The sequence below is a fragment of the Podarcis liolepis genome (genome assembly GCF_965112155.1).
Source record: "Podarcis liolepis genome assembly, chromosome: 2".
NCBI lineage: Eukaryota > Metazoa > Chordata > Lepidosauria > Squamata > Lacertidae > Podarcis > Podarcis liolepis.
Genome location: NC_139555.1, coordinates 68,818,320 through 68,842,896, shown reverse-complemented (window position 1 = coordinate 68,842,896; position 24,577 = coordinate 68,818,320). Strand labels below are relative to the sequence as shown.

General features: G+C 47.9%; 1 protein-coding gene across 1 annotated transcript in view; it reads right to left on the bottom strand.

Moving 5' to 3' along the window:
• Positions 1 to 9,661: 9,661 nt before the first annotated feature.
• Positions 9,662 to 24,577, bottom strand: part of FGFR4 (fibroblast growth factor receptor 4) — a 47,299-nt gene continuing 32,383 nt past the window's right edge. The window contains 16 exon segments of the mRNA XM_083488332.1: positions 9,662 to 10,521; positions 10,662 to 10,767; positions 10,871 to 11,008; positions 11,766 to 11,836; positions 12,326 to 12,448; positions 12,908 to 13,098; positions 13,327 to 13,437; positions 13,560 to 13,681; positions 15,174 to 15,319; positions 15,762 to 15,955; positions 17,112 to 17,250; positions 18,217 to 18,407; positions 19,211 to 19,334; positions 20,778 to 20,944; positions 21,383 to 21,472; positions 22,899 to 23,165. Of these exon segments, the coding sequence (XP_083344458.1) occupies positions 10,375 to 10,521; positions 10,662 to 10,767; positions 10,871 to 11,008; positions 11,766 to 11,836; positions 12,326 to 12,448; positions 12,908 to 13,098; positions 13,327 to 13,437; positions 13,560 to 13,681; positions 15,174 to 15,319; positions 15,762 to 15,955; positions 17,112 to 17,250; positions 18,217 to 18,407; positions 19,211 to 19,334; positions 20,778 to 20,944; positions 21,383 to 21,472; positions 22,899 to 23,165 (2,327 nt within the window). The 3' untranslated portion in view covers positions 9,662 to 10,374.

The window sequence follows — 24,577 nt, the reverse complement described above, 5'->3', positions numbered from 1 at the left end:
TTTTGGGAGTTACTCACACCAACTAGTCATTAATTATCCACAGATTCTGTCTGGTGTCCTATGGCATCACTTTATTTCTGCTCCTTGCTTGCCTAAGGAATTTAGGAATAGCAGAATGGAAGTCAGAGCTATTTCAAGAAGGAGCTGAATAGTCTGGCAAACTTTTCTGCAGTCTTAGATTAACATAGACAACCACAAGCCTTTCACTTTCTGAAAACAAACTTAGGTCAGAGAAATGGTGGCCAAAGATGGCAATTCGAAGAGGCAGAAGTCACATCTTGGCGTTCTCATTTTCACGCCATTGGCCAGATTAGTAAACAGGAAGTTTCTTGGTTGCCTATGGCAAGTAGGATTTCTTCTCAGAAAATATTTGCCTTGGGTGGTGTATAAACTCTGATAATAAAATTAATACATTGTAAAGCACCTGTAGGCCTTGATATGCCTTCAGTCAGAAATGGGCTTTACTCTAAATCAGTGGAATTTAGATAGTAGGTTCTCTACTGGCTGATGTGGAGTTGCAGGCCCTTCAGTCATTACGGCATTAAGGCTCCGTTTGAGCTGCCTCAGAAGCAGCCCAGGATTTGATGAAACAGAAGCCCAGTCATCTGTTGTCTGTTAAACCTTGACTCAACACAGGTGTTGGTAACTTAACTGATTTATTTACAAGGTTATTGTTACATGAACCCCAGCCTCAGTGTGGTGAGAGATTTCAGAGGTGTTGGTGTATAACATGGGTTTGGTTTTCTCAAAAGGAAGGACGCTAGAGAAAGTGGTGTCTTTGTGATATGTGGTGTATATATACAGTATACATGCATACAGGCTGAGGCTGCATCCAAGATGGAAGGACTATCAGCAATAACACCACAAAAGATACTAGCCCTTTGTTAGGTTTCTAGGCATCTGGATTCTGACAGAGAGCAAAATCAGGCCTCTGTGTTTTCCCAGTTCCAGCCGGAATGAGATTGGCTATTCTCCTTTCACTCATCCTGATGGGGAATTAAGCTCGGCCCTGATTCCCAAGTGGCCCTCTCCTTTCAGAATAAGCTCCCCGTCTATTGAGAGGCATCTCCTTAACAAAGGAGGGTCAAGGACACACAGGAAGCTGCCTAGCAGTGGTCCATCTAGCTCAGTACAGCCAACACTGGCTTGCAGTTGTTCTTCATGGGTTCCAGATAGTTGCTGTGCCCCTGAGCTACACACTACTTTCCCAGAGCCATGGGGTAACCTCCAGCAGCTCTCCTTGTTCCATTCACCCTTTCCTGTCTTACAACCAAGAATCACAGTACTGTGAGCAATGCCTCAGATAACATCTAGACTAATATTCCCTATGCATCACACAGTGGTACCTCTGGTTGCGAATGGGATCCGTTCCGGAGGCCCGCTTGCAACATGAAAAGAGTGCAACCCGCAGTGGTTGAATTCAACTATGGGGTGTGGCGCTCATCTTGCTTCAGGCCAAGGGAGCCGGTGTTCGTCTGCAGACAGCTTTCTGGGTCATGTGGCCAGCATGACTAAACTGCTGCTGGTGCAACGGAACACCGTGACGAGTGTCAGAGCGCACGGAAACGCCATTTACCTTCCCACCGCAGCAGTAATTATAAGATATCAATGATAGGGCTGCTTCCACAGCCCTCTGCCCTCCAGCAAAGTTTCCTCTAGTCTAAGGGCAAGAGAGATGGGGTCCCCAAGAACATCTTCAGAGGCTGGAGTCAGAGCCGTCGTGTGGGCGTCAGCATGGGAGGCCAAGAGATAGGTCCGGTTTTTTAGCGGCTCTGGCTTGGTTCTGGAATGCCCTTCCAACTAAGTTGTGTTTGGCCCCCTCTCCGAGCCCTTTTAGACGGAAGATGAAACCCATTTGTTTTGGCAAGGTTTTAAAGGTTGATTGATTATGTTGCTGCTATGGCCTCGGTTTCTAAGTTTTTTTTTCTTTAACATAACTTCAATGATTGTTTCGTTGCATTAAAAAAACACACCACAAATTAGTGTATTTCTGTTTGTTTTGGTATGCCACTCTTGGTGTGAATGCAGAAAGCGGGATGAAAATAAATAAACATTATTATGGCTACTGTGGGGCTGTACTTACGGATCAGTGTACCGTTTCCAGTGTGCCTGACTGCAAGCCACATGCCTTGGAACCATCTGCTAGCATTGATATACAAAGGGCAGCATTTGTACACACACAACTTCCCTCACTCACTGATGAAAGCGGAGCATGTTTCCCACCCACCCCTTCCTGGAACTCCTGTGATGTTTTTTCTGGTATTCTAAGTTCTGTGATTCATTTTGGGTAAAATATTTGTCTGAAACTTCAGAATGCTTTTCTGATAGTCTGCACCTACCTAATCCTTCCTGCCTACTTTCATCAGGTTCTGCAGGCCAAAGTAGACAGCACAAGAAATGTGTGATTGCATTTCACATGTCTTGCAATATAGAAAGAAAGAAAACAGCAGGCGCATAGGTAATCAGGATTTGGATCATGGCAGGCGGGCAGGTTTTTGTTTTTTTGTTTTTAACACCCCTCCCTGCAACGCTGCAATTTTGATTAAAATCACCTCCCTCTGGATCTTGCCCAGGAGGAACGCTGCCATTAGCTACCCACATCCCAAACAGAGTAAGGTCTAACTGCTGGGCATTTGGGCTTGCTATTTAGGCAAGATGGGGCAGATGTGTTGGTGTCACATAAAGCTGCATTTAGGTCAGGCCTATGCAAATGATTATAAATTGGGTACCATTCATGAATGAAGGATGGGGATCATGCCTGCTGGCTTTGCTACTGACCTCCATGGATTGATTAGCTTTTCTGCAAACATGGAAGCTGCACATGCATAGCCTGTCTATGTGTGATTTGTACCCAGCGTATATAAACTAATCTATCTGCCAAACTCTGGAAATGAATAAAATATCTCCTGCTCTTTCTGTAGGCAGGTCTTCTAGTCCCAGGCCCCTTTGCCCAACTCTGCTCTTATTCCACACAAATTACTCTTCACACCTCATTAATATTCTACAAAGAAGTAATCAGTGCCTCCAAGCAGAAACAAAGGAGAAAGTGCTTTGAACAAGAAAGCTAATTTGATGTCCAGCTTGGAGCAGCTGGGATTGCCTCCCTCCTGCCCTAACTGTGGCCCAGGGTCAGAGGGATTCAGGGAAAGGACATCTGCTCTCCTTTCTAGGAGCACCGGACCTGCTCTGCTGAGCTCTTATCTCAGAGCTCTACCAACCACAATCCCGTACACTCTCCCAGCTGTACTTGCTTCCTTAGAACAGCGCAGGCTTCTGGAATTTCTACCCAATTCTGGAGCTTACTTGGCCCAAGCCATAATATTTAGAGAGGCACCCAATACCATCTGCCTACCTTGGGAGCTAGATTGGATCATTCTGATGCTGATTCAGAAGCATTTACATACCCTCCAACATATCTCTGATGAAAATAGGGACGTAAGAATAATTTTCCTATTTATACCCCACACATCTTACTGGGTTGCCCCAGACACTCTGGGCAGCTTCCAACATATATAAAAATATAATAAAGCATTAAACATTTTAAAAAACCTTCCCTATACAGGATTGCCTTCAGACAGCTGGGGGGGGGGGGGGTTGGATAACTCCATACTCTCCAACATTTCTCCAATGAAAACAGGGACACCCTAAGGAAAAGTGGGATATTCTAGGATCAAATCTGAAACTGGAACGGCTTCTCTAAATCAGGAGTGCCCCTAGAAAACAGGGACATTTGGAGGGTCTGCATTTAGGATTTTGCAACTGAACATTTTTGGGGGCGAGGGGATGTAAAAAAATTGAGCTGATTTGTAACCCTGAAACATGAGCACATGCTTTATAAACCGGAGGGAGGACCAAAAGTTTAAAATTAGCATTTCAAAATGGTTTTTAATGACCACGGCTTCTCTCTCTTCTAGTATGGAATCCCCTCTTAACGTAGACTATTTGTATTTCTGTCTTTTGCACGTAAAATGCTGGCATATATTTTTTTTACTCCGTAGGCTTTGTCACAAGGAAATCTATAAACTGGTCCTTCTGTTCCGCTTTGCTCTTTACAATTGGGACAAGGCAGAGGACCCGTGTTGCCAAAGTCAATACTTCACATCTGTGCGCATGGGGCAAGTTTCATGGCGCCAGTGGGGGCTTCGATAGCATTTCTATTCCTGGGCTGGTGGCAAACTGCCTTCTATTCTGAGTCATGGAGGCACACGGGTCCCATTTCAGTCCTGGCTGCCTCTGGCTTGGGTGGGCAGAGGATGCTGAGCAGCTCCCCAGTCAGTGGCGTCCTTTCTCCAGCATCGCTCCTGAAAGACGAGGTCTGTGTGTGCTTAAAATGGCAGGGACAGGATAGGTCTGAATGGGGAGTGTGTGAGCACAAGCCCCACACTCTTTGGTGGCCTGCAAGCTTCTCACACACACAATCTCCTCCTTGTCTCCCTCCACCTGGCTCGGAGCTTGCCTTCAATATTAATGAACTCTCCTCCTTGCCTCTGTAATTGACCATGGCGCTGTTTTCCAAGGGGTTTTGGCAAGGTGGAGAAAAAGGGAATAAGGGAAAGAAAATGTAAAAAGAGGGAAAAGAAAGCAATAACACAAACCAACAGGGTGAGCGGAGCGAGCTTCGAAAACCACATCCTTCCCCTGAAATAGAGATCATTTATTCACCTGGGCCCACGCAAAGCTGGGACAAGACACCATTGTTAGGTGCCGCAAAGGGGGCCAAAGATCCAGGCGGGGCTGGAAGAGGTGTGGCAACAAGGAGCTTAGGGACAAGGGCGCGATTTTGCAAAGATGATGCTGAACGAGATGCTATACTGAACCATCTCCTTCCCCAATACCTTCCTCTTCACCTCCACCCTTCAGGGTTTAGTTTATTTATACAGAAATTTATAAAATGGCACAGAAAGCTTTAAGCAAACACCCTCGAGCCCCTCACCCCGCTCCCCTCAATCCTGAGTGCCTGAGGTTGGAGCAAGCTGTTCAGGGCCGGGCAAGAAAGCCCCTACTGGCAGCAAATTCGCCAGCTTTGCTCAATGGACTCATTCACTGGCTGTGATGAATGCATTGGTTCTGGCACATTAGCAGGCAGCTGGGCTTTTTCACTGGGCCACTAAGGCTGCTGGGGCATGGCAGGAGTCACACCTGCTGGTGGTCTGTCTGCTTTACAAGGGGCAGTGGGCGGGGGAGAGAGAAGGGTCTGCAGGCGAAGCAGTTTCCAGTCCCCCAAGGTCCCATAGTATGGGGCCACTCCTAGGCAGAACAGGGCTGCAGATACCAAATACTTGTCTGATCACTAATGATGCTAAGCTGTTGCGAGTAGTTGCTCCCTTCACGCCTCTTCTTCTGCTTCTTGTTGAGTTTCTGCTCTTTTAAGAAGAATCTGCACTATAAACGAGCAGCAAAATTTGCAAGACTTCTTTACATGAAGCGTGCAAAAAACACCCCCAGATGCTAAATGATAATGGCAATTTTAAAATGCCTAGCTGCTGTATCTCCTACCAAAATTACCAAAAGGAAAAGCCTTGAATTTGCTAGTGGATTTGCAGTTCTGTAGGTCAAGGAATTAATAGGAATTGGGTAGTTTAATCACAGAGCATCGCCATGTTGCAGACTCTACAGGCTTCCCCACATACATGCCATAGCCTCTTGTAGCAATGTGGCACAGCAATACTTTGCATCTAGGCAGAACCTGTCAGGATCTTAAGATGTTTATTGTGGAAAGTGGGCTTATAGAATCTGAAATGGATATTTCTCTCTCTCTCTCTCTCTCTCTCTCTCTCTCTCTCTCTCTCTCTCTCTCTCTGTGTGTGTGTGTGTGTGTGTAATGGAAGGCTCTGGAGTAAAATCAATCAATCAATCTAGGTTCTTGCAGAAGCTAGAGAGTCCACCATTATCAGTTCTGCCAAAAGCTATCATCTAACATCTTAATAAAGCACATGGTGAAGGATCCAACTCTGCCTGTTTCACTTGCCAGGAAAATTCAGAGGAGGGTAATAATGTGCTTTAGGCACATTACCCCATTACAGCTGGATGAGGCCCTATGATTGATTGCACAAATATTCAAGTGGAATATTTGTTCAGGGGGCCCATGCCCTCAGCATTTGCACACCTCTGGTGAGAACTATCCAACCAGAAAGGGAAAGATGTGCCATGTGTCTGACCACATGGCACAAATAGCTAACGCTCCATCTTGTGGGGAGCCTCTGAGGAAGCAGAAACTTGCTGACAAACGCCAAGTCTGGAATACCACCCAGGTGCACAGGTTCAAAGTTTTCGGTGGGTGGCATAAACGTGTGAGTTCTAGGAAATCAGCTCTGTTCTGCCCTCAACCCTAGGCAGTTTTTGGCATCCTGTGCCACTCCATTCCAGCTTTTCAAATAACAATTTCTGATTCCCAGTGCCAGTGCTTCCCTTGCTTTTAACTGGGGAAACCCACCAATATATTGTGGTCCTCCTTTGGGACCCAGCTGTCAGTTCAAACCATTGGAACAGGAGCAAAAGCCCCATTAATTCCTTGTGCTGTGCTATCCCAAGCACCTACTGCTTCCTGGTGGGTTGGCAGCTGGTTGTTTCCGGTCGGCCTTTCTAGTGGCTTCCGTGGTTAAGAGGACTGGTATCGACCAGGGGCTGAATGCTCAACCGGCTCCTCTGAATAGGTTAACATGTCTCTTCTACCACCAAGGGCAAAGAGGACGTCTGCCTTTCAGAAGCCCTGTCAGTTCCATTTCAGATTAGTTACATTGTTTTGGCAGAAAAAGCCATGTAAGAGCTGTCAACATCTCAGGGAAAAGGGCCTCCAAGGACTTGTTAGGAGCTGGTATGATCTGCGCTGGATGAGATGTGAAAAGTCACAGGAAGAGCAACCTTGCCAGTTGGATCATTCGCAGATCCCAGCAGCGAGTTGCCTGTTGCTGGCCCCAGCCTCTCAGGAAAGTGCCAAATCCCTTCCACACTGTAACCAGGCAGATGTTTGATAATTTGCCCCTATTATGGCTTCATTTTAACTACTAGTAGTTAAAGAGTGTGAACATCCTCTGGCATTTGCTATACTAGTTCTGGTCACCATTCATCCCCAGACCTCTCTGACTCTTGCTGGTTTTGGTCTTGGACATCATCGAGACACACAAGCTGAGCAAACTACTCGCCTACTGCAGTGGACTAGGCATCCAACCGTTTTTGAACCTGCCAGTTTCACAACATACCTCCTCCTCCAAGGAGCAGCCCTTGACCTACTTTTCTGTCCCATTCAAGGCCAGTCTGTTCACAGGGGTAACCCATACATTTGCCCTGGATGGTGGCAGGCAGCAGCGGTTTGAATAGGGAATAGCAGCCATGTGGTAGGAATCCAGGAAACCACATGGGGAAGACTAGGCAGGATAGAGGAGCATTTGGGCTGCATCCAAGTCAGGATTCAACTTAATTAAACCATTCGCTCATCGTAAGTATGAGATGGAAACAACAATTTGCAAGTGTGACCACTTGGACATGTTATTACTGCACTGGATATGCCAAACTCCACAATCGGGAAGTTCAGTAGTATAAAAATTAGAATTTAATAGAAAAAGCAACTTTTTGCACCAATGAATTTTGCTTCTACAATTGTTTGCACCTGCAAAATTTGGCTCAAATGTAACTGAACTCTGATGTTGTACATTCCTCACAGGATCCGTTATCTGCTAAAGGGGATCCAAACATATATTATAATGGAAGTGTTGACTCTTTAAGAGCCCCACCAGAGTACTAGTTTTTTTGCACCGGAGTGTGTAGGATGAAGCACAGTTGCATCTGCACGTATTTCCAGACTCTCTCCCTCCCTTCTCCCTGCAGCTTGTCACCAATTAAGCTCAGCCTCCAATGTCATCCATGTGTCTTGCTTGGAAGATGGCACGGGGCAAGCTGAAACATCCATCATGCTGGCTTACAAGAGTGAGCAAAGAAGCAACTGGATTAACATGCCTCTGGAAGCTGTGAGTAGAAGCTCAGGGTTAGATTTCCCCAAGTGCTGCAGTGGCCCATACCGGTGTACGTGCAGGACTGAGTCTGAAGACGGTAACAGAGGATGCTGACGGGATTAGCAAGGACTCATGTCTTTGCACCTGTCGCAGCATCTCCTGTGCCCTTGGGCAAAAGCCTTTGTGCTGCCCTTTGGAGTCTGTGCCCCGAGGCCCATATACATGATCCAGCTGCCCGCACACAATCATGGCGGCAGCAGCAGCATACAGATGCATGCTCCACCTCATTCCAGCACACCCCCTTTGATGGGAACGAAGCGCAGGACGACAGGCAGCTTCTGGCGCTGTGTTTCTCATCCCTTCTCAACCCAGCTGGAGGGGGAACGATGGGCTACAGCTGGGAGAGAGGAAGCAGCGCAGGGGGAAATGGCCCATTGAAACCCTATCCCCACTGGGACAGCAGGGGTTGCAATTCCTTCACAAGGTCTCTTGTGAAACTTTAAACCAAGTGGATGGGGCAGGGTGGGGGAGACGGACAGCTGCAGCTACCTCCTGGGGCTGAGCCCATGCTTTGTGCATAGCTCAGGGGCGGGAGGAAGAGCGGGCAAGCACCGGGGCATCCCGCATGCAAAGGGGGCTGGAGTCGGAAGCAATAAATGGTCAAATGCTTCCCCTAAATATCCTTCTCCAGCTTCCTGGCATGCCAGATCCTCTGCAACTACGACGAGGCAGAAAAGGAGGATTCGGAGGGCTCCCTTTGAGATCATTGTGCTTGGACCAATAGCTGGGAGGGGGAGGAATATTCCCACTGGGCTCTGCTGTATCCAGAGATAGATTCCCAGGCTCTGAAAGAGTGGCCAGTTGCTGGATCAATTTCAGGGAGATGCTGGTAGCAGAGTTCACGGTGGCTTAAACGGAACAGCGGCTAATGCAGAACAGATGGGGGAGTGCTTTGTGCGTGAGCAAGCTGAGCAGGAATGGAAGTGATGCCCCTGCTCCCCCCCCCCCTTTTTGGCCTGCTCCACACTACGGGAGAAGTACACAGGTGCACACTCTGCATGCAAGCAGACAGTACAGGTGCCTGCTTGGGCTCAAATCCACCCAACCTTTGATGACGGACATAGAAGCTGAAGCCCCATAGGCTCAATGTGGCGTAAGTTGTGCCAGCGCTCACTGCTAGGAAGAGCCAGCCACCAGCAAAACAGGCTTGCAAGGACTCTTCCAAGGGTCAAGGGCTTCATTCACCACCACCCCTAGACAGATGTGCTTATATTCCCTCCTCCTTAGTCTTTGGGGTGTTGCAAGCACTGTACTTCCTTGGTTTACAGCTGGCCCAAGATCTGGCCATGATCTTGAGGCTTTGATGGGGGCACCGAGAGAAGGAGCCAACTGGCCAATCAACTTCTCTCCAGCAGTTATCACAGAAAGGATAAGAACCACAGGCTGTCCATCAAATAGAGAGCACTTCCACAACATTCACCTAGACAGAAGCCCAGTTAAGTTGCAGTAGTCCCACTTGGCCTTGACATACGACTGCTGCAGCCAGGCAAGTCAAGACCCAAGTGGTCTGAGCTGCCTTCCCAGCCCTATGGGAGAGATGATGGTACTTCAAGATCCACTTCCCTAGCAGATGGGTCCCAGCAGAGCCTAACACTTCCTTGGAAGCAGGCCATACCTTTCCCTGGAGCAAAGAAACGGCCTAGGCAGAAGGCTCTATTCCAAAAAAATAATTTATGGGTGTGGATAATTCATGTGCATTAGAAATGATATGTACATAAATATTTATCTCTAGGGTTATGTACAGGGGACAGCAGGAGCCAGGAGGGAAGGGTCACACCCCGCTCAAAACGTCTTTCCTTGTGGTCATGTGTCCAGGTGCGGATGGGGTGGGCCTGAGAAAGCTGGCTGGCTCCTGCCAAATAATGAGATTTCATAAAAATATTATTAAATTGGGAATAGTATCAAACAAACAAGCAGGGCACCCCATGGCTGGGGGGAATGGTCCCATGGGTTGGGTGAAGGGGGAGCCCAGGCATGTCGAGAGTGCTGCTCTCCCTGGGATTAGGTTCCTCCCTGCTTATCTGGTCCTACTTCTCCTCAGACAGCTGGTAGCATCCAAGGCTCAGTTAGAGCAACGGCTTTGAGGGAACCTGAGATTATAGGGCAAGAAGGCACCAGCACGAGTGCTGGGAGCACCTGCAGAAGTTTACAAGGAAGGCATCCAGTCCTCGCCAGGGAACCTTTAGGTTGCGGGTGTCCAGCAGGCTCCAGGACCTTGAGATGCACTCTCAGCCCCTGCTGATATGGCTCCCAGCATTTTCTTCCACCAGGGACAATGTAAGAACTTCTGCTCCCAAGCTGCGTAATCCTCTAGGAATAGAGAGAGAGGAAATCCTGCCCTGGGGTCCACTGCCTGCTACTCTCCTCATGTCCGCACATTGTGGTAGGGGAAGAGGCAGGGGGTGATGGGCAGAGGGTCATGGGTGAAGACAGAGTCGTCAGAGGAGCAGGTGCTGGTCGTGTCCTCGCAGGATGGAGAATACTGTTCAAAGGGCATTGACAGGTCCAGATACTGGAGGGAAAGAGAGAAAGGACACCCTGTCAGCATTCACAAGGGACAAAGGCTTGGCTCCCTCTACTTCTGCTTCAGGGAACTTAAAAGGGTTTCTGAAACAGCTGCGTTCATGCCTCTTCCTGGTGGTCTGAACCTACCTCTTCAGAGACAGCAACCAAGACCTTATCCAGTCCCTCTACCAGCTGCTTGAAGGTGGGCCGCTGGGAAGGCACAGCGTGCCAGCACTCGCGCATCATCATGTACCTGTTTGGGAAAAGGGGAGGGGACATCTCAGGCTAGAGCATCCCATAATATGGATGCAGGTGCTGTGGTTAAGATAGAGCCCACAAGAGGCACACACACTTACAGTTCATGGGTGCAGTTGGAGGGCTTGTCCATCCGGTGACCTTCTCTCAGGAGCTTGAAGAGTTCTTCCACCGGGATGCCCGGATATGGAGAACCACCCAACGTAAAGATCTCCCACATCAGAATGCCAAAGGACCACCTGAAAGCACAGTTGAGGGTCAGGGCAAATAAAGGGACAAGAAAGCCATAAAGAAATTTGAGGTGGATATGTCCAGATTAGCCCTACACTACCACCAAGCATCAGAAGGTGGACCTTGCCCCCGTGGAATGTGCACTACTTCAGCAAAATCTCACAAAGATGGATTTGTGACCACAGAGGTGGAATGTATTGAAGTTACATATGCTGGAGACCGGTTACAAAGATGGACCACTTTACAGGGAGCAAGCAACTCTATGCTTCTTGTCATCTTTATGCAGGCAGGAAAGGCCATTGCATCCTGGCTTTTCCATGCCACTTATGGTTCATCTAGTAGGACTGACAAATAGGCCCATTTATTCTCCATACAGCCAGGATGGTTGGGAAAGGGCTGTAGCTTGCATGCAAAACACCCCAAGTTCAATTCTTTGCATCTTTAAATAAAAGTAGGAAAGACCCCAGAGAGCTAGTGTATGCCAGTGTTTCTCAAATGTGGGTCTCCAGATATTGTTAAGAGTACAACCTCCATCATCCCTGACTACTGCTCCTGCTAACTAGGGATGATGGGACTTGTGGTCCAACAACAGTCGGGGACCCAAGTTAGAGCAACACTGGTAGGCAGTACTGAGCAAGATGGATCAATGCTCTGCTTTAGTATAAGGCAACTTCTCCCTTTTAAAAACACAGTAGCTCAGCTGCTCTGCCAGATATAGCTGTGTAGGCTGATGTGATTGCGAGAGCCTTGTAGAGTCAAACTTACACATCACTCTGGTGGGTGTACACCCTGTCAAAAAGAGCCTCTGGTGCCATCCATTTTACAGGTAGACGACCCTGTGGGGAGAAAAAAGAAAAGCTCTCAGTTCATTGACACTTTCCCTGGGCAATGTCTCCTCTTTTGAGTTCTACCCTCTAGCATCCACTGAGCAATAGCCACATATCCACTCCCATAGATGTGCTCATCCTAGTTTCCTACAAGACCCTGGATTCCTTGAAAGTAAAAAGTAATAAAATTATCTCTCTTCACCAACAGGGTAATGCAGGAACATGTGTATGCACACACAAAGGGCTATGAAGGTTTCTCTACTACTTTATACTACATTATTATTTAAAAGGTTGATATGCCATCTGTCAGGGTATCTACCCTCCCAAGTTGGCTTCCATGCATTGTTAACCATTTATTGTTAAGAAATACAGAGCACAGTAATTGCTCTCCCCCAGTGCCCACGCTCCTCTTTTTCCCAACTGCATTGCGTATTTCCAAAGCCTGTTGACAATTCTGAGTCTTTCCCTCCCATGCCTCTCAAATACCATCTCACTCACATTGCTGGTTTTCTTGTAGTAGTCAATGTCATGAACTCCCCGGGCCAAGCCAAAATCTGCAATTTTCATGACGTTTTCTTCGGTGACAAGGACGTTGCGAGCAGCCAGGTCCCGGTGAATGCACTGCAGAGAGAGAGAGAGAGAGAGAGAGAGAGAGAGAGATGAATCCTCTCTTGAGGATCCGGAGAGCCCACTGCAGCCCAGGCTGCCGTCCAGTGGAAGACACATCTGGGCTAGTGGGTTGTTGCTGCATCTACCACGACAGTCAGGAGTAGCTTCGCTGCCTCCCTGCCTTGCCATTCACTCCTTCATCACATGATGGCTGCCCAGGCCTGGTACATACGGCCCCTCTCCTTTGGTAGACCTAACCCTCATGTAGCTGCCCTCGCGGGCTAGTCAAGAGCCCAGCAAAAGCTTTAGAGTGCCAATGCTTGGCTTAGAGCCTTCACTGTTGGCACTCCAACAGAACCTGCCAACACTTCAGATGACACTTGCCCATTGGGCACCAGTCATTTCTGCTTAAGTAAGGATCCTGCTAGGGTTGGTGAGGGGGCAAAGCCGTTTGGGCCAGGCTGCTCTTACCCGCTTGGACTCCAGGTACTCCATGCCACGTGCCACCTGGTAGACACAGGAGACCAAGTCTTTGAAGGACAGCTGCTCCTCAGGCATCTTGGTGATATCAAAGGTGTAGTCTGGCGTGGGAGGGCGACGGGCGCGCAGGTACTCCCGCAAGTTCCCCTTGGCAGCAAACTCCACAATCACATAGAGAGGCCCTGCAGTCAGGAGTTATATGTGAGCCTGTGCTCTCAGGTACAACCATCATAAATCCCGCACAATGTCTGCTCCTATCCTGGAACATCAGAGCTCCATTGTTCAGTTGCAGCATCCTCCTAATGGCCCCACGAAGTTTCTGGTCTTTCCTGACCTCCCAAACATCCCTGCCTCTTTCCTCACAGCACCTGGTATCCTCTGCTTCCCAGCCCAAAGAGGCAGTCACTTACCATCCTGCGTACAGACTCCTAACAGGTTGATTATATTCTTGTGTTGGTCCATCAGTTTCATCATTTCCATTTCTGAGATGAGGTCAGCCAAGTCTTTGTCAGTGGCATTATCTGGCAAGGCAACAGAAGGAGGTCAGACTGGGGTGTCCCATGATCTAAACTAGAATCCAACAGTGGAAGGACTGAAGTCCTTCCACAATTCAGGCTCTCTTAGCCCTGTATATTGTGGTTACCTTTGAGCATCTTGACAGCCACAGTGATGGGTCGCTCTGGCCGTTCTTGATCAATGCCGTAGGCTTCTGCTCTCACCACTTGCCCAAAGCAGCCCTCACCCAGTGGCTTGCCCAGCACAAGCCTGGGGAAAAAGAAGGGTAGAAAGCCTCCTTAAAAGGACAATCTCATGTCGTCATGGGTACAGATGCATTTGGGTGGGTGGGACCTAAACTCATGGCTGTATCTGAAAGCTGGCAGGTCCCCTGCAGTGGGGCAGAATCAGATGTTAGCACCAGGTGCATCTGCAGGGCCTCAACCTCAACATAGAAATCTGACCCAATGTTCTCTCCCAGGCCCATGCATGAACTATCCCTAGTTGGGAGGTGAGGTGATACGTACAAGCATCATTGGTGGGCGTTCATCAATGTCTATACAGTGCATTGACTAACAAATTCCTTTCATTTCCAAGAATTCACTAACAAGTTCATTTCCAAGAGACTGTAGCAGCTGGAGTGGGAAACCTTTTCCAGTACAAGGGCAGCATTCCCTTCTAGGCATTCTTCTGAGGGCCATATGCCAGAGACAAAGGTCCATCTTGTCTGTGAGTTCTGGAAGACCTGCTCCCTGCTCTGTCTGCCCTTTCCACCTGACCTGGGAAGGTGGGGCCCTGACTGACTCCAGCTACAAAAGCTCAGGCTGCTGAACAGACTCTTGGCCTGGAGTATTGTTTGGGAGGATGGTTGTTGCCATTAGTTTTTTGTATTATATTTTAGATTTTGTTGCATTTTATGTGGAAATTGTTCAGTTTGGTTTTGTGTTTTTTATTGTTTAATTTATTGTTTATGACTACTTTTGTTGTGTTGTAGTTATGTATTTTGTTCCGTGTTGTAAGCAGCCTTGAGCATGGTTTGAACTATGGAAAGGCAGCATACAATCAAATTATGTGTGTGTAAAAGTGAGTGAGGCAATGGATGTAAATTTTGCCATTGTATAATAGCTGACGTACACACACACCTGGCCCCTCAGTTTGAGGTTCCCCACCTTTGTTCTACAGGCAGCAATTCAAGAGACAAACTGCATGGCTTTTGATACCGGACAATTTTTATAGCTAGCCCCTTAGTCACAGAGCTAAGCAGGGTTACAATGGACTCCTCTCCAGTTTTGTTCTTTGAAGAAAGCGGTCCTCTCATTCACTCTACTGCCTTCCCTCTTTGTGGTACTTGGCCACTCTACTTGCTGTGCTTGCCCTCACTTGTGAGGGGGAAATAACATGTGAAACTGAAGCACATGCGTACCAGGTGGTATGTGATGGCTGTGATGCCATTTTTGGAGCCACTGTGCTGGTGGGAACAAGAGTCCTGTGCAGCCAGGCACACGTGAACTTCCAGCTTACCAGCTGCTTCCTCTGTGTGAACACAGGCAAGCATGGGTCTAAGGACACTGACAATTTGGCAGCTGTACCACATGTGGGAACTAGCCCTTTGTGTTAATAAACACACATCTTGATACAAGTTTGGTGAGAAGGCGAAGTTTTGCCATTCTGACACTGGGCTTGTGTGAGTCATGCGAGAGCCTGGACAGCATCCTCAGTGGCACATGCAGAAGAAAGCTATGTTGCACCTCACAAGACTTACCTGTCTCGTGGGAATTCCCACTTGGAGTCCAGAGGCAGCTCCACTTCCATGACCCCAGCCAGCATGGGTGTGCAGCTTGAGGAGAGGCGGGTGACACGCATCAGTGATGTGGTGGACTTCCCCGAGGAGCTGGATTCCAAGGAGAACTGTGGAGACAGACCCAACATTCAAGCAGATTGCCCCACAGACACTGCTTTACTCCAGCGCAAGAACGGACTGGACAAGGGCACAAAGGACACAATGAAACAAGGGACAGGGCAGAACACACACACCTAACACCAATAAGAGCCATCTACAATGCGAACAAGGTCCATCTAGCCAACCAGATGCTGCCCTGACAGTGAACAGGGAAGGGTGAATTTAGCTGAACTTGGGAGAGCTGTTTTCAGAGATCTGCATGGTCCGACTGGGATTTTACTACCCTGAATAATTTGTTGTACTCTGAGGATCTGAGTACCTCACTTTGTCCATTGCTGATTCTTGGTCCAAGCCGGCAGACAACATTGTGGGCCCTTGAAAACCACTGCAGTGGTACAATGGATCCTTCTGACCCACTTTAAGATTAGTTCTGGGTCTCTCTGTACCTACCTGCCGAATGAGCGGGAATTTGGAGAGTTTGTGTACGGCCATGGGCTCCAAGGGCTGCTTGCTCGGCTGGGTTTGCATCCGGCACAAGACAACAATGACAATAGCCATTGCGATGGCCAAAGATCCCGAAGTGTAGATAATTATATCGGTATACTTGATTTCAGGGGCATTTGCCTCTTGCACTTCTTCTTCTTCTGCAATAGCAAATAAATCTGCAGTTAGCATGTTTCAGGGGGGTTAAACCTGCTTTGACCACAGCAGGTAGCCAGCTGGGCTGGAGGGAACATGGCTGTGCTGCACGGTGTGTACCTTGGCCTGCAAAAACAGCCTGTCTGTACCTGGCTGCAGAGCCCATCAGTACCATAAACAAAATACATCCCACTGATTTCAATGAGAGAGCCTAACATACCGTATGTTTAGATCACTTTGACTGTCATAAATGGGGCGTAAAAAGATAACTCTGGCTAGATCATGCTCCCATCCTTGAGCTATCCTTGAGCCATCACATAGCCATTTTAAGGCAGTTGCCTTTCAGTGAAAACCTAGAGTTTTTGCTAAACAGAAATTTCCTAGCTCCTGGAATTTCATGCAGTATCTCTTCCACATTTAATTACATATACAGTACAATGTGCTGTTTTCAAAATCTATCTATTCAAAGCCTAGGCAGAATTCATTTCATTACCAATTCCCCACCCCACCCCTTAAGATGTACATAGGCCTTTTTGTTTTTAATCAGTGGATTATGTCTAATTTGTGGATATTAAAAAAACCACCTAGTCTCCACCCATTTATATTACCTGCATCCTTAATAGCTATGTAGGAGTGTTGGTCTACACAACTATTCAAGCTGCAAGGGCCCTGTCTGATTTTTCACCTGCCTGTCCTAATTCTCCATTCAAATCAAGGGATTTAAAAGATTCTTCCTTGTACAAAGTGGGTCCAAAATCCAGTCTGTCTTTTCAGGATTTATACACTGAGAAGTGCAGCATCTCTTTTGATGGACTGCAGCTGTCATATTGTGATTGATATATTGACAAAAGACAACAGTAGATTGTTCTGTATAAGTCTACAGTGAATAGATCTGTCATGTTGACTGATTGATTGGCAACTTAATGCAAGTGAGGCAGTGTGTCTTGCAATTTGTTTTCAGCCATTTATCTGTCTGTCTGTCTCTCTCTTTAGCATATTCATCTCATTGGATATTCTACAGGGGTACGACATGCACAGTATAGTCCCACCCCCCAGCATCTCTATTAGGAAAGGTAATCTCTGCTTCTAGCTCTGCAAAGGAATACCCTACTACCATTATCCATCTTTTCCCCCATCCACTCATCCACCGTCCTTTCTCACCTGGAAGCACAGTGAGCCAAGCTGACTGGTATGACAGGCCAATGGAATTCCCTGCTAGGCAGGTATATTCCCCAGCATCTTCCATGGAGACATTGCGCAGGTACAGCACTTCCACCTCCGAGCTGTTAATATCTGCCGTCTGCCAAAATAAGTCGCCAGTGGGAGGCAGGGAGAAAAGCATTAGTTCTCGTTGTCACAAAAAGGTTATTCAAGCTTCTTATTGGAAGGGGAACATCTTGCTTGCTGCCAATATATCTTTCAAGGGTGCATCTTTATCTTATAAATGCCTGATTGATGGTCATGTACCCCAATCTCTGGTGAGGATGCCCTAAATAAGTGCACCACAGCCATTGCTAAGTTTTATTACTTCCAAGCAACTCTTCTACAGAAAATCATGTATGAAGCCTCTGGGCTTGAGACACAACAATCTGCTATGAGAATAAGCAACCCAACCGGGACAGTGCTAGACTGATGATGCAGCTCTTTGTGTTTGCTTGTTTTCTGGACATATACTCTAAGCCACAGCTTTCCAAACTGTGTGTCACGACACTCGACTGCAGTGTGTAGGTGTGATGTGCTAACACTCACCATGCTCCTTCTGGGGCTGGAAAGGGGTTAGTTTAACTTCTGGTTTGTTAGTAAAACTGAATTACTTTGTCACATAATGATGCATGTTTAAAAAGTGTGTCACTAACATGAAAGGTTTGGAAAGCTATGCTCCAAGCTTACAGAGTTGGTGCTATTGAAAGTAGCATCTCAGCCAGTCTTGGACCTCCTCTCTTTCTTTGCAAATAAACACAGCAATCACTCTTGTTAAAGCCTTCTTTTAAGATAAACTTTTGGTTTGAAACTGTTAGTTTAGGCACATATTGTAAAATGTGCAATTCTTAATATGGGTAATGGGCTATATGTGCCCTTGGCTCCACAGATGAGGGGTCAGCAACTAGGAGCCCCTGGTCTAAATCTAGCCCACTGAAAGGTGCCACTTCCTATCCAGCCCCTGCTCCCCCCACTCCGTAACCTCTGTTGTTTGTCTAAAAGTGTGGGGGAAAGTGACCTTTCTGGCAATGGAAATCTCTGCAAAAAAAGGGGGGCCTCTGGTTACCTTAAGCACTTGCACATAGGGGACTCCATCTGGGCCGTAGCTGCTGCCATTCACTTCAATGTGCTTGAGCCACTGTATGTGGGGCTGGGCGTCGCTGTACACCTTGCAGAAGAACTCAACGTCGCTGCCCACCACTGCGGTGGTGTTGGCCGGCAGCCCAGCTTGCAAGATAGGCCTGTGCGGAGATCTCTCTGCCAGGAAGAGAGCAGGGAAAGTTGTTGTCCAGCACAGCTGAAGACTGCCAGGTCCCCCCCAGAGGAGCTAAGGTCATGCTCTACAGCACATAAATCACTGCACACGGAGCTGATAGTGCTATCGCAGCCGTCCGGGAGTGCAGAGGCGCAGCCAACTGTCAGGGAGTTACTCCATCTATCAAAGCGCAGCACTTTCTTCTCAAAGCTCCCTAGTACAGCAGTATATGCAGTCCTGCCTAAAGGCCTGGTGCCTCTCTCTCTCCCCCCCCCACTGCCCGCCATCTCCTTCCAGCCCAGCAGATCTGATATTACTTAATGCCATGGGCTGAACTCCCACCCATGACTGGCTCCAGAGCCTCTTTCCGGTGATTACAAGTAAGCCCAGAGAAGACAGATAATGAGGGGCTGAGAGATAAGGGAGCAAAAGGCTTAGAGCTAGTCCTATAGATCTAGGCAGGGCTAATTAATTTCATCTGACTTTATGGCCTGGGAGATCTCCAACTCCCTTTGAAGTCAAAAGCGGGTTCGGGGCATTTTCCTTCTCTTTGGGGGTGCCTGAGGTCAGGGTGGCGAGCCTTGTTCCTTCCCACAGGAACCTGGCAGGCTGCCAGGGAACTGGGGTCTGGCATCCCACGCAGACTCAAAAGCACTCATCGGCAAAGGAGTAAGGAGCTTTTCAGGCTGAAGGTGGGGGAGTGGGGGGGGCAGCCCACTTTCCTTGTTTTTTCCCCACATGTTGCTGGGGGGGGTGTCCACATATCTAGATTTGGAGCAGTATGGCAGGGAGAAGTTCACCTCACCTAGCACATCCAGGAAGTAGCTGTAGCGGATGCTGCCAAACTTGTTCTCCACCAGGCAAGTGTAGTTGCCTCGGTCCGAAGGCACCACGCTCTCCATGACCAAGCTCCAGTGTTGATGCCTTAGCTGGGTGGAAAGAGGAAAAGGCAGGAGCCAAGGTTATCGCCTTCTTTTAAAAGAGCTGTCCATCTCTCTCAGGGCCATAGCTGTCAACGTTTCCCTTTTTTAAAGGGAAATTCCCTTATTCCGAATAGGATTCCTCGCAAGAAAAGGGAAAAGTTGACAGCTAAGCTCAGGGCACAGCTGCTCATAGGCCAACAAAAGTCCCTTGTTTTAGACACAAATCCTTTGAGCTATATACTAAGGCCGGCAAATATTTCTTCATTTACAAAAATATTTATATACTGGTGTATCACATATCAAAGCTGTTTAGTATCTATATATTAAAATACATGTAACAATTTAAAAAACAGAGACCATCAGCTAACTGTTGTGAAAAGATGTACAGTCATACCTTGGATTCTGAACGCCTTGGTACTTGGACGTTTTGGCTCCCAAATGAGTGTTCCGGTTTGTGAACATTCTTTGGAACCCAAATGTCCGACAGGGCTTCTGATTGGCTGCAGGAACTTCCTGCAGCTAATCAGAAGCCGCGCTTTGGTTTCTGGACATTTTGGAAGTCAAACGAACTTTTGGAACGGATTCCGTTCGACTTCTAAGGTACGACTGTATTCTGAATTGCCTGCATAATCATGGCAGAATAGAAGTTTCCCACCGGTGTTTAAAGGCTGAGGCAGAAGCTGCCTGCTGAATCTATTGGCAGAACACTCCACAGGCCTGGGCTGATGACACTAAAGGCTGTATTTCATGTTGGTGTCAAATGAGCCTTGCCAGTGCAAGGAACAACTAACAAAACTCCTGTAGGTTATCTCAGTGATTGTGCTGGCATATAAGGGTTTCAGCAGCCCCTAAGGTGCCCTGGACCTACGTTCTTCAGGGCTTTGTAGATTAATACCAATCAACCTTGAACCTGGCTCAGTAGCAAATGGGTAGCCAGTGTAGCTATTTTAACAATGGTGTTTGCATTATGTGTTCATGCTCCATTGTTAAGGAATGGGGCACGTCCATAGGCTGACCTTTTTTAACAATGCACTGAATCAAGCTAGGGAGCAGAAAGAGGAGAAAGGCGGGCAAAAGAGGTGGAAATGTCTAGCAACTGCTCTTTTGATGGAAGCAAACTTTTGCAAATTAATATATTGATCTGGCAAAGCTAGGGCAGCCAGAGCAAAAGGGGATCAGGGGCACAGCAAGTGCTGAAGAGGGTCCTGGAGTCTTTGGACAGCAGGCTGAATTCCTCAAACTCACTGCTGAGTGGCTTGTGCAATATTGTGGATTCCTTAAAGCATGTTCCCCTGTGCCTCTCTCTCTCTCTCTCTCCCACACCCCCCCCCCCAATCCTAACTCATAAAAACCTGGTGGGCAAGGCAGCTGCGGTCCCAGCCAGGTGGAGGAAAAGGCAAAGGAGGGCAAGGGGAGAGATGGCAAACCTGTAAGGGGCTGGGCACTTACCCTGATCCCTCCAATCCGGTGCTCCCCTCGAAATTCCCTCCCATTCTTCAGCCAGCGGATTGTCGGGTTGGGGCTCCCAGAGGCTGGGCAGCGGAACTTGACTGTGTTCCCTGCCGGGACTGCATACAGCTTCTTGTCCATTCGGTGAGGGTGTGTCCAGTAAGGTGCTGAAAAAGGCATCACACTATTGGCTCCAGCTTTTAATTCAGGCTCAGGGGAGGCTCACACTTTAGGGACAAAGGTCTGTGCTCTAACTGATGGTGGGAGAGTTCAAGGGAAGAGCAGGTGTCTCATAGGGACCCTAGGGGTGTGCCAAAATGCACGACGGCAACCCTTCCGCTGGGGAACCTCAACGTCCCATGAGAAATGAGTGTGCTTTGGGATATGCTCCAAGCTCAAGCAGAGCTCCCTAGTTTGAAGGCAACCATTATCAAACAATTTTGGGACACATCGACAGCAGAGGAGGCTTGGGAAGTAAGAAAGGTAGATGTCTGGCCACCGTGAGTCCAAGTACTTACTAAGCACCCCTTCTTCACCCAGTTCCCTCTCCCAGCATGCAGCAGCACCCAGGACTGAGTGAAGCACAGCCAAGTAGGCATACTGACCTCGCCGGGTATGTATGGGCTCCTCAAGGGAATCGGCGTGGGCACTCTCCACACCGCTGTCTTCATCGTCATCACCAGATGCCAATGAATCTGAAAACAAAATGGTAATTCTTTGTGGTCTTGCTTCTTAAATAACCACAGGGCACTGAACAAGTGGCAGTTATCAAGGGAGCACCTGGCTACAGTGGACCAGCATTTTCTTAGCAGGAGTGTAGAGTAGCAGGCAAAATGCTAACTGGAGTATGTTCAAAGGTGACTGGGGGGAGAGGAGGAGAAGCACTGTTGGCTGCTACAGTCCTAGCTCATTTGTTTGCTTATTCTTTATTTAGTACATTTAATTACCTGTCCTTCACCAAAGGTCCCTGGGCAGGTGGACAATGCAATATGAAACAGTAAAATGCAATCAATAGCAAACAATTAAAGCAACCACCAAACAATAAAAGCATATACAGAAAGTAATCACACTGCACATTTCCAAAAGCCTGCACAAAACCCCAGTGTTGATATCAGGAATACATCAGGAGGCAGAGAGTTTTGAAGTTTGGGGGCCACCACAAAAAAGGCCTTCTCATGTGACACTGTCCCCTGGACCTCTGAGGGTGTCAGCAGACCACCAGTGGGGCCTCTCCTGCTGATCTTAAATCCCAGGGCAGAGTATAAAGGAGGAGGCAATCTATTGGGGTTTGTTTTTGTTTTGTTTTTTTAAACCAAAGTCATTTGGGGCTTTACATGTTGAAGACAAAACCTTGAACAGGCCCGGAAGTGATTAAGCAGCTCGCGCAACCTTCACAGAAGGGGTGTAATCTGAGATCTACCAGCTGTTCCAGGCAACCGTCTAGTTTCATTGTGAAAACCAAGTCCTTTAGGAGGAGCGCCAAGTTAAATAAATCCTTGTTGCTTTGACCAGGGGACATGCGAGGTGGCAGTGTGGCAAGGTCTGTGTTGACTAGGAGCTGTAGCAGAGCAGGTGCTTTGCATGCCAAAGGTCCCTGGTTCTCTGGCATCTCCAGGTTAGGTGAGGAAGGACTCTGGAGACCCACTGCCAGTCACTATGAACCAAGGGTGGCTGACCTGTGCGTTGTGGGTCATGTCAAGCCTCAGAAATGTTTCCAAGTGGTCCCCAAGACTTTTTGCCCTTTTTATTTTATTTTTTAAAACCCACCTCTGTTTGCTGCTTACTTCTCTTATGCACTAGTCTTTGCTAGCTGTTTGGGTTGTTTCTGGGTGTGCCTAACATTTCCGTCCCCTTCTTACTCTTGAAAAGGGACCTCTTCTCCCCCTGGGGGGCTGACATGGCAAGAATGTCATAGAGCTGTTTCCTCAGCTCTTAAGACTTTCTTCCACTGACACCGCTTCTCATTTTTCCATTCCACATTGGACTAGGAGGAGAAGTGTTTGCCCTGAGGAGCAGAAACATTACTGAGCAAACATGTGCCATGCGGCCTTCCCTCAAGCCAAAAAAAAAAAAAAAAAGGGGGTTACCACCGTTCTGAAGAGAGGCTGGAACATCTCTTACCCACAACAGAGATGGTGAAGTTGCGCAGGCTTTCCCCGGTGCTCTGCGCTCGGCAGGAGTACAGGCCTGAATCTTCATAGGTGGCTTCCACAATCTCCAGCATGCTCTGCCGCATGTGGATGCGCCCGCTTGGGAAAAGCTGCTTGGCTTCCTTATACCATATGATCGCAAGGCTGTGGTTGGTGCTGCAGTAGAGCTTCAGCAGACTCCCAGGGTCCAGTAGCAGGTGCTCCTCCTCCGTCTCCACCATGTGGCTGTCAAGCATCTCTGTCCAATGCAAGAAGAGGGTCAGTGCAAATGACAGTGTGAGCTCACTTTAGAAACAGCGCGTGTTTAACACCCGTAACTCAAATGCTCTGGAATATGGGATAAGTAGGGACTCCCTTTACCCCAGGCAGATGCTAGAAGACACCAACATATAACCCCCATTTCCTCGCTGGACCACCAGAAGGCTTGCTTGAAAGTGTTGGAGCATGAGGAGGGTGACCCTCTGGGAGATGGTTGAATGAGTTGGTCTCACAGGCTTCTGGTTGTCCTGTGCACAAGAAAAACCAGCCACCAACTGTGCCACCCCAAGGGCACCCAAAGGGCAAATGCCAGAGCTCAAGGCTGCCTGAATTCTCCATCCTCTAACCTGGAAGCTTCATCGACCTTTCCCACCTGGAACAGGATTGGTTTTTTCATTTGGGAGAGGAAAGTACTCTGCATATACAAGGCATCAACCATTTTACGTGCATCCGATTGATGTGTGACTGTGTGCACACTCATTGCGGCAGACCCGGAAGTGGCCTGGAAATGGGGTGCAATGGGACACAACAGGGTGGGGCAGACTTATGCTCGCTCTGCTGATGTACGCAGGCACCAGGAATTCAAACCCCACCCCCCGTGGAAACAGAGAGTTGCCAGTATGCCCATAACTTTTGCTGTCTCACTTGTTCTCAGAACACAAGTAGGTCGAGCCCCTTACAGGCGGATCTTCAGTGTTCCCATAGTGGGCTAGCACTTGGAAGCTGATCCAATTTGGGAGTGTCTGTGCACTGAGCAGACCTGATCAACAGGAGAGCAGCTTGCTCTGGAGCAGAAATGGGAAGGTCTGGAGTAAGGGGGGGAGGGGAAACTGGACTTTGCCTCAACCCCTGGCCTCAACTAAAAATATTAGTGATTTGGGCAGGGGAGCTCTATGCGGAATATTTTCACCTTCAACATGAAAAGTGAAACACTTCTCAAACCTGTGTTTTAAAATCGTTACACAGGCAAAATTATTAGATCCAAGATTCTAAAGGAGTGGTGCCACTTTCAACTGAATTACTCAAGAAGCAACACTGTAAGTTCAAACTCTCAAATGCTTCACAAAACAGAATGTGATCAGGTATTTAATGCAGGAGGGCAATCTGGGAACCTACGGAGCCCATTGCTTCTGCAACATGGTGGCGAGGCATTTGCACAACAAAGTATCTGACGTTTCCTGCTTCAGATTTCTGTATCTTCTACATTGGGAAATAAACTGCTGCATGTATGTGGACATACACACAGAACTAGCAGCAAAACTGTTTTGAGCTTTTTGCTTCAATTCCTGCAATTTTTCTGTTTTCTGAATATGGCACTCGAAATAAGGTCAGAATAAGAAACTATGGATCTTTCAGACATTGATTCTGCTTAGAGAGATGAAGTTAAGTTGT